Genomic DNA, 16,128 nt, shown 5'->3' on the forward strand with positions numbered 1-16,128 from the left:
TTGATGTATCACAAATATAAAATCCTCCGTAACCAAGCATGATCGGCCAATGCAACGAAGATGAATGTTTATTTTTCCTCTCTTTCCACTAAAAAGTATTCCCAGAGTAATAACCTGGTACCATTTTATTAATGCTGCTGAAAATAGGTCTACGTAAAAATAAGCATTCTAACAATGGTGTCCAGTTCTCCACCTGTGTGTAACTTGATTGAAAATCATTGAAAGTGACTTAAAAAATTAGACCAAACCATTGAATTGTTTCATTGCTACGCAGTAGTCCGTTTCTTAATAAATTAAATGTGTTTTGGCATGAAAAAGCTTTTGAAATGTGCACCTTAAAAAAAAAATGAGTATAATCTGAAGAGCCTTCCTGAATTAGCGTTACTGAATCTCATTATTTCAAACTGTGGGTGTGGCCAGATCCAGGTGAACTGTGGCAGATAACACAATGGAGGCGATCTTACCAAAAACAGTCTAAATGCCAAATGAGCGTGAAAACAGGAGAAATTTGCGCTGTTTTTTGGGGGGACAAGTTAAAAATGGAATCTTACCTCACTCTGTCAAAAAATGAAAATCTGTTTGTTACATTTAAAGAGGTAGAAGAAGGTGGGAAAATAATAGAAAAATAATATTAAAGAAATCTCCTGTCTGGTTCCAACATCTATATAGGTGTACAAGAGAACAACTTTAAACTGACCATGATCATTTTATATATAGTATATTACCAATAATGCAAGTCTTACATAGTAGCATTATGTCAAACTTAAAGACTTCAGCCCAAGCATTCTGACAATCACATTCTGATAAGCACATGAATCTCAATTTTTTTGAATTAAATTGACAATTCATTTTAAATGCGAACACTATATACAACATTGGAGGAACAGAGAGGCTGGGTAATTCGAGATTTATTTGTTTCTCTGGTACACAGATATTCAAATAGTAACTTTGCCTCCTGATTTTCATTCCTGTCTCACTGTAATTGTTTATGGACCAAATGCAGAAGGCATACGGATATAGATTTAGTTATAGGTCAATAATTTATTTTCTGATCATTAACAAAAACATATATTGTCTTGGGACTTGACATGAAGATTAGGGCACACTTAAACACATAGCCTGGTACACGGTAATACATGCCGGCATTGGACTGGGGTGGGCACAGTAAGAAGTCTCACAACACCAGGTTAAAGTCCAACAGGTTTATTTGGAATCTAAGCTTTCGGAGCGCTCTTCATCAAGTGACTCGCCTGATGAAGGAGCAGCTCTCGGAAAGTTCATGATTCTGAATAAACCTGTTGGATTTTAACCTGGTGTTGTGAGACTTCTTGTGGTAATACTGAGTTGAGAAGTATTACCTCTTTCAGTTGTAGAGCTATGAATATTACAAACTTCAAGGAAAAGACTTGCTTTATAAATTAGCTGGCCTGTTCAATTTCCTAGCGTTTCCTGCTCTCCCCAGTGGAATAAATGGCCTGTTACTGAAGCAATTATGAACCTGTTTGGCTATTTGAAAGCTGCAAAATAAGGATTATTAAAAGCCAATCCTGATTGAGCAGCCTTGCCAAAATTAAATTGTACTGTTTAAAAACTCAACCTGCAGAAAATGGCCATCATTACATTTCACATTATTGCCGCTCAGATGAAAAGTCAGATGAATATCTGTTTCCTACAGTTGCAAACCTCCCCTTTGATGATATAAAACTGGGTATTCAATATCTGATGGTGAACTGCAAGAGGAAAAAAATCTGATGTATCTAAGAAGGTATAGGGATGATATTGAGTTTAGAAGAATGAGCTGCATTTCTCTCTTTAGAGATGTGAATATATTAAAACTGAGAGGGGTGAACTTTACAGCTTTTGGTCTGCTCAGTTTGCCAGGTTTCCTGTTCTCCATAGCCGAATTAATAAGCTTGATCCTGAATCAGTTCTGGAATTGTGAAATGTTTCACTGAAGGTTAACTTTAATAGTCTCACAACACCAGGTTAAAGTCCAGCAGGTTTATCTGATAGCATGAGCCTATATACTTTATATACACTTTACATACACAGTCCGTATTAATTCCCTCGCTTTGAGAACTTTGTGTTGAACTGGATTACATTTTGTCAACACGGACAATTTTGAAGACAACGTATCACAAAGCACAACTTGACAGCACCATTTGTTCCTGGACCGCACAACATTTAAAAAGAAAGGCATTTCGAAACCTGGTGGATTCCTTCTAACCATTTAGAGGTTAAATCACAGTAATTTAATATACTCCGAATAGACCTAAAGTCAAATGTTCTTAACAAAATGACTATGCCATAGGTAAAAGATGCGTAATACCAATCTAACTGTTTTTACTATGGTGTAGTTGGTTAGCTAACGGCTGGGTTCTCTGTTTTGGGTGGAGTTTTCAGTCCTGTTATGGGAGGAGTTGAATGCCATTTCAAATTTGGTTGGTTTTCCGAGAAATGTCTCATTTCCTCCCGATGTTTCCACAACAGATTCGCAGCTGAGGGGAGGCTCCAAGCCAAGGGCAACGCACGTTCTGTGAAATGTTCCCTGTGCAGCTTTCTTCAGGGAAACACGGGGTGGTGACATGGAGAACAGTTTATTATTATTTTTTCCATTCGGCTCAGGAAACTCAACTCCGGAGAGGGGCAGAGAAAGATTAATTACCCTTTTTAACTGTTAACTACCAGGGAGCAGCTCCAGTCCGGGAACATGGTGGGGTCTGCCAGCAATTAACCTCTGAACTATGCAACAGATTTGGGATATCAGGGTGTAGACGTTTGTGGTGCAGTCATTAACTGGCTACTGTGGGTAGGAGAGCCTCTATCCAGTATGTGCTGTGTTGTGAATGATGAGCTTCCAGTTGCTGCTTATCCAGATGCAAAAAAAAACACATACAGAGTATGACTTCTTAGCTTTCTGAGTAATTCGTGATGAGTTGAATAAATCTGGAAGATTGCTTCGTTCAGTTCGTTTTGTGACATTCACTACTACTCCTGAAGCTATATATTTATTGCAAAATTTATTTTTCTCCTGTGGGCCTTCAGTGAATATTCTGAACCGTTGACAGAAGTGGTCTAAAAGGATTGTCAAAAAATATCTGCATACTTTTGTGTGACTGTCAGACAGCAAATTGCATAATATTTTTTTTCCCTTTGAAGCCAGTTGTGCTCCAGCTTTATTCAGATCATGAATTTTTTGACAGCAGGCAGGAAATTAGGAAACGAGCAGAGAATTCAATTACAGCATCTACTGGCGGTTGGTGAGGTTATAATAGCGTTTTGTCTGCGCTGTTAGTTTGGGACTGGACGGTGCAGGAGTTTTTCGTCAGGGTTCTGCCACGAAAACCATTGGCCTGGCTTCAAGCAGCACTGGGGTATGCCTTGGAGTCTGCCCAGGAAGTGCACTGAAAGGGGAGTTTGTTTAGAATCTGACCTGATTCTTTATAGCTCCCTGCCCTTTGCATAGAGCAAGAGAATAAGCTGATGTAACTCTGCTGCTCTACAAACCAACACTTTTTTCTCAACCTAGTTTTAGCTAATTAACTGTCTCTAATTTTGAAAGAGGATAATTAAAAAAAACATGGCTTCGACCTTCATGTGTGGAATGGAAGATTTGCTGTTTAATGGCAGCCGGTTTGTATGGAACTTAACAATCACAACTTTGAGGAGGTGGTATACTGAAAGGCTGAGGGCTTGTCAGCAAATACTAAGGACATGGTGTGGCTTGCGTGATGTGTACCAGGTAAAATAATAGACCACATTCTAGTGCAAGTAATGTGTGTTTAAATTGTTAATAAGATGTTGCATGCCACATTGTTTTCCTTTTAACATTTTTTTTGTCTCTAACACATTTTTAAAATGTGCTTTGCTGAGAAAATTGTTTTAGTATTTTATGTGGAATTACAACATGTTTCCATCTGACTAAAACAAGTAATTTTTCTTTAATCTTTTAGGGATTAAAGGTTAATCATAATTAAGGGATCAAGCAGTCAGCTGTTAGATAAAAGCTCTGCATTAAAATGCTCAGAAAATAATAAAAACTGAGATGGAGGGAATGACAGATACGTTCAGGAGATTTAAAATGTAACAAAGCATACTTAGATCTTCTGGAAACTTTGAACGAAAACCTGAACTGCACCACGATATAAATTTTCTTGTCCTTTAACTATGGCTGAACTGAATGTGGATCATATTTACAGGAGGACTAAAGCTGTAAATTAATACCCTGATGAAAACCCTTTCAATTACAGGTTACGTGCGGACTATATGAGTCGTACCATAATAAAAAGACATTAGAAGAATATTTATCAAATGGCTTTTGCGGGTCAAGTTGCTGAAATGTTCTTTCAGTAACTCACTAACACACGATGGGTGTTGAAAATTACTTCAGAAGACTTTATTATTTCCATATTATTGTTAAGATTCCGTTTTATATATTAGTACAGTAGCAGAGAATCAGGTATTCACTGCAAGAGGGGATAGAAGTTGAAAAAAATAGTGTGGAAGTTCCCAGTCCTCCGAAAGGGATCTTTTAGCAGCTGATTGGATAGTGGCACTGACAGAGACTGTGAACAGGTTATCCATTTCAAATTCTTGACTGGATGATCCCAAGGAGATCGAAGTAGAGGGAGAGATGTAAAACAACATAGAAAAATGTGGACCAAAAATAAATAATAGCAGTGACTGCTGATTGACACTTTTTTGATTAGCACAATAAATGAGAACCCTTACAACTTGTTACATTATTTTGTTTCCATGCCCTTCCCTCCTCTTCTGAATGGAATGACGCATGCTGGGGTAATGTTCAGTGGGGTCCACCACCCCACATTTCACAAATGGCTATCAGCAGACTTTTTGAGGGGAATCACACCTATTTTACCTTGTTTGTATCCAAGTGCACCTTGCAGAGTGGGCTGCTGGACAGTGATCAGAAGCAGGAACCCTGGAATTCTTTCACCTCTCTCAGGTGGTCCACCTGGACTGCCATCCTGGATGAAGTCAGTGAACTTGATCCTGGGAATTCTGATCTGTATGCCTCAGAGTCATACTGAATGAAACAAGAAGTGATCCAGTGAGCTGGTCTGTCTTATTAACCTGCATTAAATGCTATTGTGCGTATTTCCCATTGTCGGTATGACATCTTGTTAGAGAGCCTTTTAAAGGGCAGGTGGCTGATTTTCCCTCAAGCAAAGCTGTCTAATGCAACAAAGAACACATTGACTCCATGCCAAATTCTTCTTGAGTTTGGTTAAGCTTTCCCCCATTTGAAGTTTGAAATAAAGCAAGCTAAAATGTGACTTGCATACTGGCATATATATATATTTTTTTTTTACCTTGCTTGCAGCCAGTTTGCCACATGCCTATTAACAAAAAGGGGATTCACAGACAAAGAGACACGATTAATCCAGATTAATAGTACATTACATCTAGATGATGTTAATCCTCAATAAACAGTATGAATTGGTACAACCATACTCTACAATAATGAAAAGAGAGGCAAAGATTTGTTCAGGACACATGCTCGGCATATCACATAATCCCCAGAGAAAAGGAAAGAAGAGTTGGGGGGAGTAAATGATAGCATTCATAGCCAAATGCTTTCTGAGTCACAAAGGGTCTAGTCACAGAGAATGGGGCCTTCACACATCCTGGTTCTATATTAATGATACAGGATCTTTGCCAGCTTCAGGTTTAGTACATGTGTATTGTTGTTCCATTCTCTGATGCAGTCTCAGCACTACCTGCTTCTATAAGATTCTGTTTTATTGGAGTGCAGTTCAGTTCAGGTAACAGAACCGTAGCCTGTCCCAGTGTTACCCAAGTGGCGGCAGACTGGCCCGTACCTGACAGTAACTGGTTTGGAGGATGCTCCCAAGCAGCTCTGAATCTCAGACAATATCACCTCAATGTGGGCAGCTCCAGCCTGGCTGAGGGACAACAGGAAGGGCAGTGATGGAGTGGGAGCAGGAATGCTGTCATCCTGAGAGAGGAGAGCAGGTTCGTGCTCCATGGAGTTGCTGGCACTCTTCTGAGGCACCATCCCAGCAATCCTGATAATCTGCTGGTGAGCAGATTGCTGGATTGTTGTGAGGGCCTGCATTCTCCTTTGGGCTGTCTTCAGCCATGATGGCAGCAGTCTGTGTTCAAAGAGCACCATGCTGGGCCTGTACGTATCTCACAACCAGTCTGAGCTTCCACTACAGCACTGAGACTTTGGCTGGCTTCTGTCTGTGCTGCAATGGAAACAGACATCAGCCACCAAATGCTGTGTCACAAGTGGATTCACGCGTGCTGGCACAGAGTTGGCTGGCATCCATGCTGCAAGGGATCAGCTCCAAACTCTGTGCGAAGAGCTGCACAAAACTGGGACTGAATATTACAGCATTGGGGAGTGGAGAGCTCGCCCCTTCCGGAAGAAAAGCCGGTGCGCTTCACACAAACCCACCCCACAGCCATAACATGGTGTGGGTGTGCTAAACAAGGACTGAGTGGAACTTCCATCCCTCACTGGGGAGGAAGTTGGCCGGTAGTTCACTCAGTCCCGACACCACCAAGGGTGCGTTGATGGGTGCTGTCAGAACTGCCAGAGCAGGAGGATGAAGAAGGCCCATGGATCCTCAGAAACAGTTTAGTCCAGGGTCTTTGGTAGGGAGGGTTTGGGCAGGTCAGGAAGGGTGGAAGGAGGGTCAGTTTAAGGATGCAAGCTGTAGGAAGAATTGGCAATGGTCAGCTCCTGAAGATAATCCTGTCCCCCCCTTATTTCCCCCTCTTTGAAGAAATTATTTTCAACATTAGGTTGCCCACTCCTGTCCAACTGCCCACACTAAATGTTTTATGGGTTGGGCAGCATATTATCAGGGTCAGTTAGCTTGGCAACAAGGCTAACTGACCCTTTATGACAAGCAGATTGCTATTTTTGGTAGAAAATGCAGAAGGGTCGGGGGGGGGGGGGGGGTAGAGTTCAGATGTGGGTAGGTGTTGGGCAAGAGGTCCTTCATTCCCCTGAATGAATAAATAAAATTAATTTACAGCTTTCACTTCCTGCCTAATAGCAGAATGAGGGTATGATAAGTTTCAAAAGTGGCATAAGGCAGGAACATACCATCCTCCTCAGCAAAGCTGGATGCAACAATCTCAGTATCTGCTGGTCCCATGATGTGGAGCACCATCTAACAAGAGGGCTTAATCAATACAGGCATGGGAAGAATATCAGTGTGTATTGAGATGTGGCTGGTATAGCTGAAGATATGTGGGAACAGCAAGAGATGGGTGTGAGGCTGGCAGGATCTGTACATTTGGGAAGATGCGGTACAGTACCTGAATGTTAGCCATTTGGAGCTGATGAGTGATTGGGGAGTAGCGGCACAGTGGTTAGCACGGCCGCCGCACAGCGCCAGGGACACTGATTTGGTTCCTGGCTTGGGTCACTGTCTGTGTGGAGTTTGCACATTCTCCCGTGTCTGCATGGGTTTCCCCTGGGTGCTCCGGTTTCCTCCCACAGTCCAGTGATGTGCAGGTTAGGTGGTTTGGCCATGCTAATTTGCCCCTTAGTGTCAGGGGGACAAACTCGGGTAAATGCATTGGGTTATGTGGATAGGGCTGAGGTGGGATTGTGGTTGGTGCAGGTTCTATGGGCTGAATGGCCTCCTTCTGTATTATAGGATTCTATGATTCTATCTAGTGAATTGTGCAGTGTGAAAGATTGATGGGTACAATATATCATGTGAAGGTGCATTCACTGACCTTAACCATCCATGTGATGTTATTGGAACTTTTTCTGCCATGACATCCAGATCCTCTGGAAATTGTCTTTCTTGACCATCTGCTTTAATTCCTTCTGAAGGTGTGCCTTCAGGGCCTTCTGTGAGAACATGACATCATACACCTCGATCACTAAGGCCTTCGGTGCCACATTAGAAAACCTGGGAGCCCTCTTAGTTGCCTGTTGCTCCAATTGCTTAGCTTTTCCTTCCAGCCAAGCCTTCAAGAAATAGCTTTACCAGCTCCTATTGCATAAGTGCTGTTCCCTTTTAGTAGGAGCAGTGTGCCTTTAAGAGGCCCAGGTTAACTATGCATCCTGCTAACTAGGCATGCTGCCTGGCCACCTATTGAGCATGCTGCCACTCAGCAGTGCAGTCGACATTGGATTGCACAGTGAAATGAACAGACAGCACAAAGCATACATGCTGTATTCCTCAACAGGACCAGGCATGGGGTAATTGCACATACTGACCCCAGAGCCAAAAGTGGGCCTTATGGAATTCTTTCCCCGAACATTTTATATAAAATTTATGACACTTTGATTTGCTGCAACACTTGTTACTTAAGTTCAAAAAGAAAAACACAAGCTTCTTATTGTACATATCCTTTATAATCTTCAAAATAGTAAAACTTATCATATTCCTATTTTAGACCTAAAATGTATTAATGCACATTCAATTATTTGAATTATGCATTTTCTAATCATCTGAGTTTCTCCTTGTGATTAAGTATCAGGTGTAAAAAGTATAATCAATCTGTGTTCCATTACAGTCATTTCTCATTTATTTTGTATCGTAAAACATGAGGAAGTGGTCAGTGGTTGTTATTTTCTGCATGTGTTTCAGCATTTATATCACTCCTATTCAGGGAAAATTATACTTGCTATGATCCTGAGGTATTCACCATCCTTCAACTGACTACTATTGCACCATGATTTATAAATGTGAAATTGTCACATGATATGACAGAAAGACATCATTGATGATATCTACTGCTCCTTCATTAAGCTCTCAAGATATATATATCTGTGACTTGCTACTTCTGTCTACTGGGTTTTGAAAGCCTGTTAAGCTGTGCCAGAGGTAGTCAGCAAAGCAGTTACGAAAAATTTCTTTCCCCCTTCCACGTCTGAAACGAAAGATGGAATTATGTACAAAATATTTTGCAAATAATCCCAATATCTTCCTATTAATAAATCCAATTTTATTAATGTTATCAATCTAGAAAAAATGCAGATATAATAAAGTCCTAGTGCGGAATCTTATGGCCGTTCATGCCAGTGGGATTTTCTGGTCCCGCCGCAGTGAATGGAAATTTGGCTGGGCATCAAATTCTCCGTTCTCGCTGCAGCAGCAGAGGGGCACAATCGGTCAATAAGATCCATCCCTTCGAGGACCATAGGCAGCACTCTGCTTTGAGAGGGAGCTGACTGTTGAGTGTCACCTCACCTCAGTCGAGGAGCAAGGTCGAAATGGTGAGGCCTTCATGAATAACTTCAGCCGGTACGGGAATTGAATGCGCGCTGTTGGCGTAGTTCCCACATCATGAACCAGCCAACTGAGCTAACTGAACCCCCGCTATCAACATACTGAAGAGCTAAACAGAAATTTAATGCTATAGACAAAAATAACTTTCACTATTTTTGTGTCCTTTAGAACTAATACAATCACTAGTGCTGGGAAACTACGTGAAGTAATTAGTGAGAAGTTAGGTATGCTATTGAGATGCCATTGGAAAGCATATATCTTTTCATTTTATTCAGAGGATCTCTCTGGACTACTCACTGATTCTTGAATATGAATAAATAACTCCTGCAAAAAGGGCTTGTAACAGTTTAACTTGAAAAGGAATTGTAGTTTCAGGGTAACAGTCTTTACTCCAATAAAATTTAAATTGCAGCAGTCTGATGGAACAGAATGGTCTTTTAACGTACATACCTGAAAGAAGTTAAAAGTCCTTTCGTCCTCAGGAATCTTGGTTGAATGTATTTTTACATTCTTCCAAATCATGATTTTCCAATCTGACTTTTCATGTTATTTTATCCTAACAAAATAATAAGTGTGTCTGTTTTGTTAATCACATGAAATTTCCTGTATATGGGATACGTTAATTTGTCTTCTAATAGTTTAGGTCAGCATTGATAATGCATGGGACTATTAAATTAACTCTCAATCTAATTTTGTTTTTGCATGACTGCATACATTGGGATCTCTCTGTTGTTCTTATGAATCCAATTTACACATAGCACATGAAGCTCTAAGGCACACATGTAACTGATTAGCGATACAGACCTTCTTTGATGTGCTGCCTTATTGCATTAAAGACGGGGTGAATGCTGGATGTGGTCAATGTGTCACACTAATAAATAAATATGGCCGGTCAAGTTTTGCGTCACAGACACCTTTTGGCTTATAATTTATGATACTGTGTTATTTCAGCTTGGTCAACATGCTCAGTCTCCATTTATAATCTCAATAAATTCAGCTGCATTTTTACGACAGCTTACATTTGGACTGGTTGTGTGTAGATTCCAGTAAAATTCTCAAGGAAAGGACAGTTGAGTTTTTACATAAATCCAAAATGAGAGCAAATCACTACCGCAATTTAAAGCTGTTAGCTACTATTTTGATATTTCAATTATTATGTAAAATAATTCATTATTTAAATACCAATAATAAATTCTGATCAGTTTATGTAAAAATGTGTTCTATAGCAGTTTGACATTCGCTGTCATCAGAAGGTAGTTTTATTTATATCACAAGCCACTGAGCAATGATTTCATGCTAATAGTTGTGCACCTCTGCACCATTTTGGTTCATTGTGTGCAGTAACATTGGCACATTGTGTTAATTAGTGAGTTTTACTGAGTGACATAGACTGTAGACAACTCTAACATTCACTTCACACCAGGAAATTATATTGATGCTGCATGTACTGCTGTGTTATCTTTAGTGGGTTTTTGCTGTATCAAAAGAATCTTGGAGGGCTTACCCAATTCAGGTAGAATGCAGTATATATATGTTTGGTTTATGAGTTATGTGAGAGTATATTGAACACTTCAGCTCATCGATCCCAGAACACATTACAACCTTAGTCCAAACATGGACAAAAGAGCTCAATTTCAGCGCTAAGGTGAGAGTGGCTGTCCTTGACATCAAGGCAGCATTTGACTAAAAATGGCATCAAGGAGCTCTCAAACACCAGTAAAATCAAAATCAATGAAAGTGCTATGTTGGTTGGAGTCATAACTAGCACAAAGGAAGATGGCTATGGTTTTTGGAGGCCAATCATCTCAACTCCAGAACATTGCTGCAGAATACCTCAGGGCAGCAAGTCCAACAATCTTCAGCCGCTTCATCGATGACCTTGACTTCATCAGAAGATCAATTGAGGATGTTCATTGATGATGAGGGTACAATGTTCGGTTCTATTTGAAACACCAGAGATAACAAATCATTCTATGTGTGCAAGCAGCAAGACTTGAACAACATTCAAGCTTGGGTTGAGAAACGGCAGATAACATTCATACCACAGAAGTGCCGGGCAGTGAGCATCTCCAACAAGGAAAAGTCTAACCACTTGCCCTTGCTATTTACTGGTAATATCATTGCTGCATTTCCCACCATCAACATCTTGGGTCTTCATTAACCAAAAACATACCCAGAATTGTGTGATCTGCCTGAAGGCTTGTTTTGCCACATTTTGGGATGGGAGGGTGGTGTGGGGGTGTTGCGAGGGGGGTGGGGGGGGGAGAAGGTAGGGGTTTTGCGATGGAAGGGGATTTCCGCAATAGGGGAGATGGGTTGGAAGTTCCATCGTGGGAGGGATTGATTGGGGGGTGGAGGCGTTTCGATTTTCAGTTTTTTTAAATCTGGGCTCCCTGCATTACGTCATTGGTCCCACTTCTTAACCTGTTTGCACTAAGTGGATAAAGGTACAATGGTGGAAGCTGTCCTTGGGGCCAGTGGCTTCCCCCTGTTTTCCATTCTGCTGCACCACTCGGCAAAACAAATCTGAAAATTCCACCAATAGTGTAAATTAGTGTCTGGGGACGATGGAGGAAAGAAAGATTCGAAAGGTCCCATTCCAACTGTGCTACACAAATAAGCAAATTGGCTGGGTTTTGCTCTCAGCAGCAAACACTGACAGCCAGTCATTACATTTGCACTTACCCACAGATCTTCTGTGTGATTTTACACAAGGATTTCCTACAATGAGAGAACAATTTTGACATAGATCCCAGATAACCTGTAGAGGATGCTCTGTGAACAAGACGAGCAACTATGTTCCTCCTGAACTGATTAGAATAAGAAATCTTTGGTGAACAGCACAGAGACTAAAACCAGAAGTGTCAATCAGAATAGTTAATTCTATGTCAAATCAGGTAGAGAAAGCAAAATAGAGAGATGGAAAGATGGGATTAAGAGAGAAATAAAAGACAGAAAGAAGAGGTAAATAAAACTTTTTAATCTCGAAAGGTAATTAAAATCTGATGGAATTAGACTCCACACTTGTAAAGAAAATTCAGTGCCAGGCATGTTGTTTCATAGTAATTAAAACTTATCATATTGTTAAAATTCACTTCAACTGGAAAGGTCACACCCTAACTTTTTCTTGTGTGTTTAGCATATGTCTAATTACATAAGTACAGCAATTTCATATCATTCGATGTATTTCAATGTCCAGTCTCTTGGCAAAAAACCAGTGTTAGGCAGCTTCTAGAGGGACAGGAGAACTTGGACATCAACCTCCTGATTTACTCATTTAACTACCTTCATACGGTCACGAGAAGTTGCTGTTCGATTTACACTGCTCAGCTCCCTATTATTTCTGCAGCAAAATCTATCCCAATTACTTTTCCAAATTTTATCCAACAAAATAATGAAGTATTAATTAAATATTACATTATTCAAGTGACAACTAATGAGGAAAAGTCACTTAAATCCCAAAGACATTTATTTGCTATCTTTGAATTTGATTTATTATTGTCACATGTATTAGCATACAGTGAAAAGTATTGTTTCTTGCGCACTATACAGACAGAGCATACCGTTCATAGAGAAGGAAACGAGAGAGTGCAGAATGTAGTGCTATAGTCATACCTAGGGTGTAGAGAAAGATCAACTTAATGCAAGGTAGGTCCATTCAAAAGTCTGACGGCAGCAGGGAAGAAGCTGTTCTTGAGTCGCTTGGTACGTGACCTCAAACTTTTGTATCTTTTTCCCGACGGTAGAAGGTGGAAGGGAGAATGTCCGGGGTGCGTGGGGTCCTTAATTATGCTGGTTGCCTGCCAAGGCAGCAGGAAGAGTAGACAGAGTCAATGGATGGGAGGTTGGTTTGCGTGATGGATTGGGCTACATTCACAACCTTTTGTAGTTCCTTGCGGTCTTGGACAGAGCAGGAACCATACCAAGCTGTGATACAACCAGAAAGAATGCTTTCTATGGTGCATCTGTAAAAATTGGTGAGAGTCATAGCTGGCGTGTCAAATTTCCTTAGTCTTCTGAGAAAGTAGAGGCGTTTGTGGGCTTTCTTAACAATAGTGTCGGCATGGGGGGAACAGGACAGATTGTTGGTGATCTGGACACCTAAAAACTTGAAGCTCTCAACCCTTCCTACTTCGTCCCCGTTGATGTAGACAGGAGCATGTTCTCCTCTACACTTCCTGAAGTCGATGACAATCTCCTTCGTTTGCAAGCTGGAAAAATACAGACTACAAAATTAAGTGATGTGGAAGACTGAGTGTAGTGTCACCTTATTATTCTCTGTGCAGAACTGAAATTCTGGTGAAGCTCATGGTGCTTTTGTCAATGAAAGATGATTGGACACTTTGTTAAATTTTATTTCATTTTGCTGTTCCATTAAGCCTTAGGTTCCCATTAATATTCTTAGGGCTAACCACCAGGAATATTCATCTTTCTGCCTGCTAGAATCAGTCAGTGTGGCAAGTTAACTTTGGTTTTGCTACCAGTTACGCAAGTCACAGATGTCGAAAACACAGCATTACAATCAGATTAAAGCAGATTATGAGTGCAGAAAGAACAAAGTGTTTTCACGCACAGCTATCAATCAGTGGGTGTCCTAAACCACATCTAGTTCTGGGTTGTAAATAAATTGCAGTGCGTAGGTTGGACCACTAATTAAATACTGTTCAGGAAAGGGAATTAATTGGACGCAGCACAGTAAAGAGGCTGTGAGGGGAAAAAAACAAATTCAGTTTTCAATTCAAACTTTTTCATACCAAATGCAATCCTGTCGTGGATCTTTAGGCTTCAGCCAAACATCTGTAAACTGAATAGGTTATTCTATGGCTTTGCTCACAAGAAGTCAGATGGTATATGGATTTCACGACAGGAACTTTATGCTGTGTAATTGACAATATATTATTCTATTGCCTCTTTAAGTAAAGTCTGAAACTGAGTGCAATCAAATTTAATTATTCTGTGATGAGCAAGGTTTACAGACTGCAAGACACTGTAATAGATAGATCTAACCATTCCACCTATAATTTTCAGACTTTGTTTGCTTTCAAAATTCAATGTTTCTTTTATTAATATGAGCAACATATACTGACCACAACTGTTGTTAAATGCTAGGATTACTGTCCCATCCTGAGCACACCTGTATATTTTCTGGTCTTCATATAACTTTCCCTGACATCAGGGAAGGTGCATCGCCAAAAATATAAAATCATGTGCAGGTTTCCATATGAGCAGATGATTTGAATTTGCAGTCATGGGACATGGAAGTCTCACTGCATCACAAAAACACTGGCAAGTTATTCCACTATGTCATTGAAGTAACCTCCTACTAGTCCTGGGCTTTCGCCCCATTGGGGGCAAGCAAGGAGATAGCCAGGCATGGAATTTCATGCTCTTGGTTGGCCTGCCAATTTGCCAGCACATCATGTCCCTGGGTCTTTATCCCAGATGTGGGAATGGCAAGGATACCCACCTGCAAACAGTGGGTAGACAATTAAGAACCGCAGAATCCCCACAGTGCAGAATGAGACCATTCAGCCCACTGAGTCTGCATTGACTCCGAAAGAGCATCACACCCAGATCCACTCTCCCCCGCCCCATCCCTGTAACCTGTGCATTCACCATGGCTAGTCCACCTAACCTACATATCTTTGGACACCAAGGGGCAATTTAGCATGGTCAATCCATCTAACCTGCACATCTTTGGGCTGTGGGAGGAAACCGGAGCACCTGGAGGAAACCTACCTAGACATGGTTAGAACGTGCAAACTCCACACTGAAAGTCACCCAAGACTGGAATTGAACCTGGGTCCCTCACGCTGTGAGGCAACAGTGATAACCACTGTGCCACCGTGCCGCCCTTAAGGTTCCTTAAATTGTCAGAGACTGATGGGAATTTTCCAGCTCTGTCTTGGGGCCCTAAAGATGTCAGGGACCAGGCAAGCTGTTTGGAGGCACCCACCCCATGCACCCTGCAGTAGATGGGTAACCAGTCATCCAGCTGGCTTTGAGACCTGTCCTTCCTGACTTCAGTGGCGGACAGTCATAGGCTGGCCTGTGGAGGGTCTCTGGAGACCTGATTGTGGTGTTGTTTTTTAATGTTTAAATAGTTGGAAAGCGGGCATCTTCATATTGAGATGCCAGACTTGCTGCTGCTTCCTCCTATTGACCCTCCAGCATTGAAAGCCTGAGGATAGCGAGCCCACCCTCTGGCCACTAATTGGCTAATTTGGGGAAGATTGCTGCCATGTTACTGTTCCCCTCTCACTGCACAGTTCGGACTCCATTTGACCCCGACTTCATGTTCCCAACGCAAAAGACAAATCCTGCCCCTGCTGTTTTAAGTACAGAATCCAGTGAGCTATCTGATATCACAGTCATAAAGGTAAAGAGAGGTAAATTTTTCATAAAACTAGCTCAAATTATATTTGCTGTGATAAATTACTTCAGTTATGTTTCCTGAATTTCTTAAACTGAATTCACCTCTAGTAACTGTCTCAAGCCAATGCTGATCAAGATCCATGTTAGTATAAATTGGTAGCAAAGAAGATGCTTCACATCACATGTTCTCTCCCTCCTCCCACCAGCTCTGATCTGCAACCAATCTTTCTACTCTCACTTTTACACATGCAATATGAACGTTGAAATAACTAATTGAAAACATAAATGGGAAAATTCAACTCAGTTTACCAGAATGGATTACAAGATTTGAGATTACTTCATAAAGAAGCCATTAATGCAACTGCACATAGATGGCTGTTACTGGACAGACCAATTGCTGCATTATATCATCCTCCCTAGAGGCAGATTCTGTTTCAAAGAATATGGTCAGACAAGGAGACTTAGCTAAGGTACAACATGGTGCTCTATGACTGCCTGTGAAGTG

At 41.0% G+C, this 16,128-nt stretch overlaps 1 protein-coding gene across 2 annotated transcripts in view; it reads left to right on the forward strand.

Annotated features, from left to right (window-relative positions):
• Positions 1–16,128, forward strand: part of LOC144491533 (FERM domain-containing protein 4B-like) — a 325,659-nt gene that overhangs the window by 98,264 nt on the left and 211,267 nt on the right. The window contains exon 1 of one of the 2 annotated variants that reach the window (XM_078209467.1): positions 3,402–3,742. The exons of the other annotated variant lie outside the window; for it this stretch is intronic. Coding sequence (XP_078065593.1) covers positions 3,581–3,742 — 162 coding nt within the window. The 5' untranslated portion in view covers positions 3,402–3,580. Of the gene's footprint in view, positions 1–3,401; positions 3,743–16,128 lie in introns of those variants that run through there. 2 annotated transcript variants of the gene reach the window in all.

This window comes from Mustelus asterias, chromosome 3, assembly GCF_964213995.1.
Source record: "Mustelus asterias chromosome 3, sMusAst1.hap1.1, whole genome shotgun sequence".
Lineage (NCBI taxonomy): Eukaryota > Metazoa > Chordata > Chondrichthyes > Carcharhiniformes > Triakidae > Mustelus > Mustelus asterias.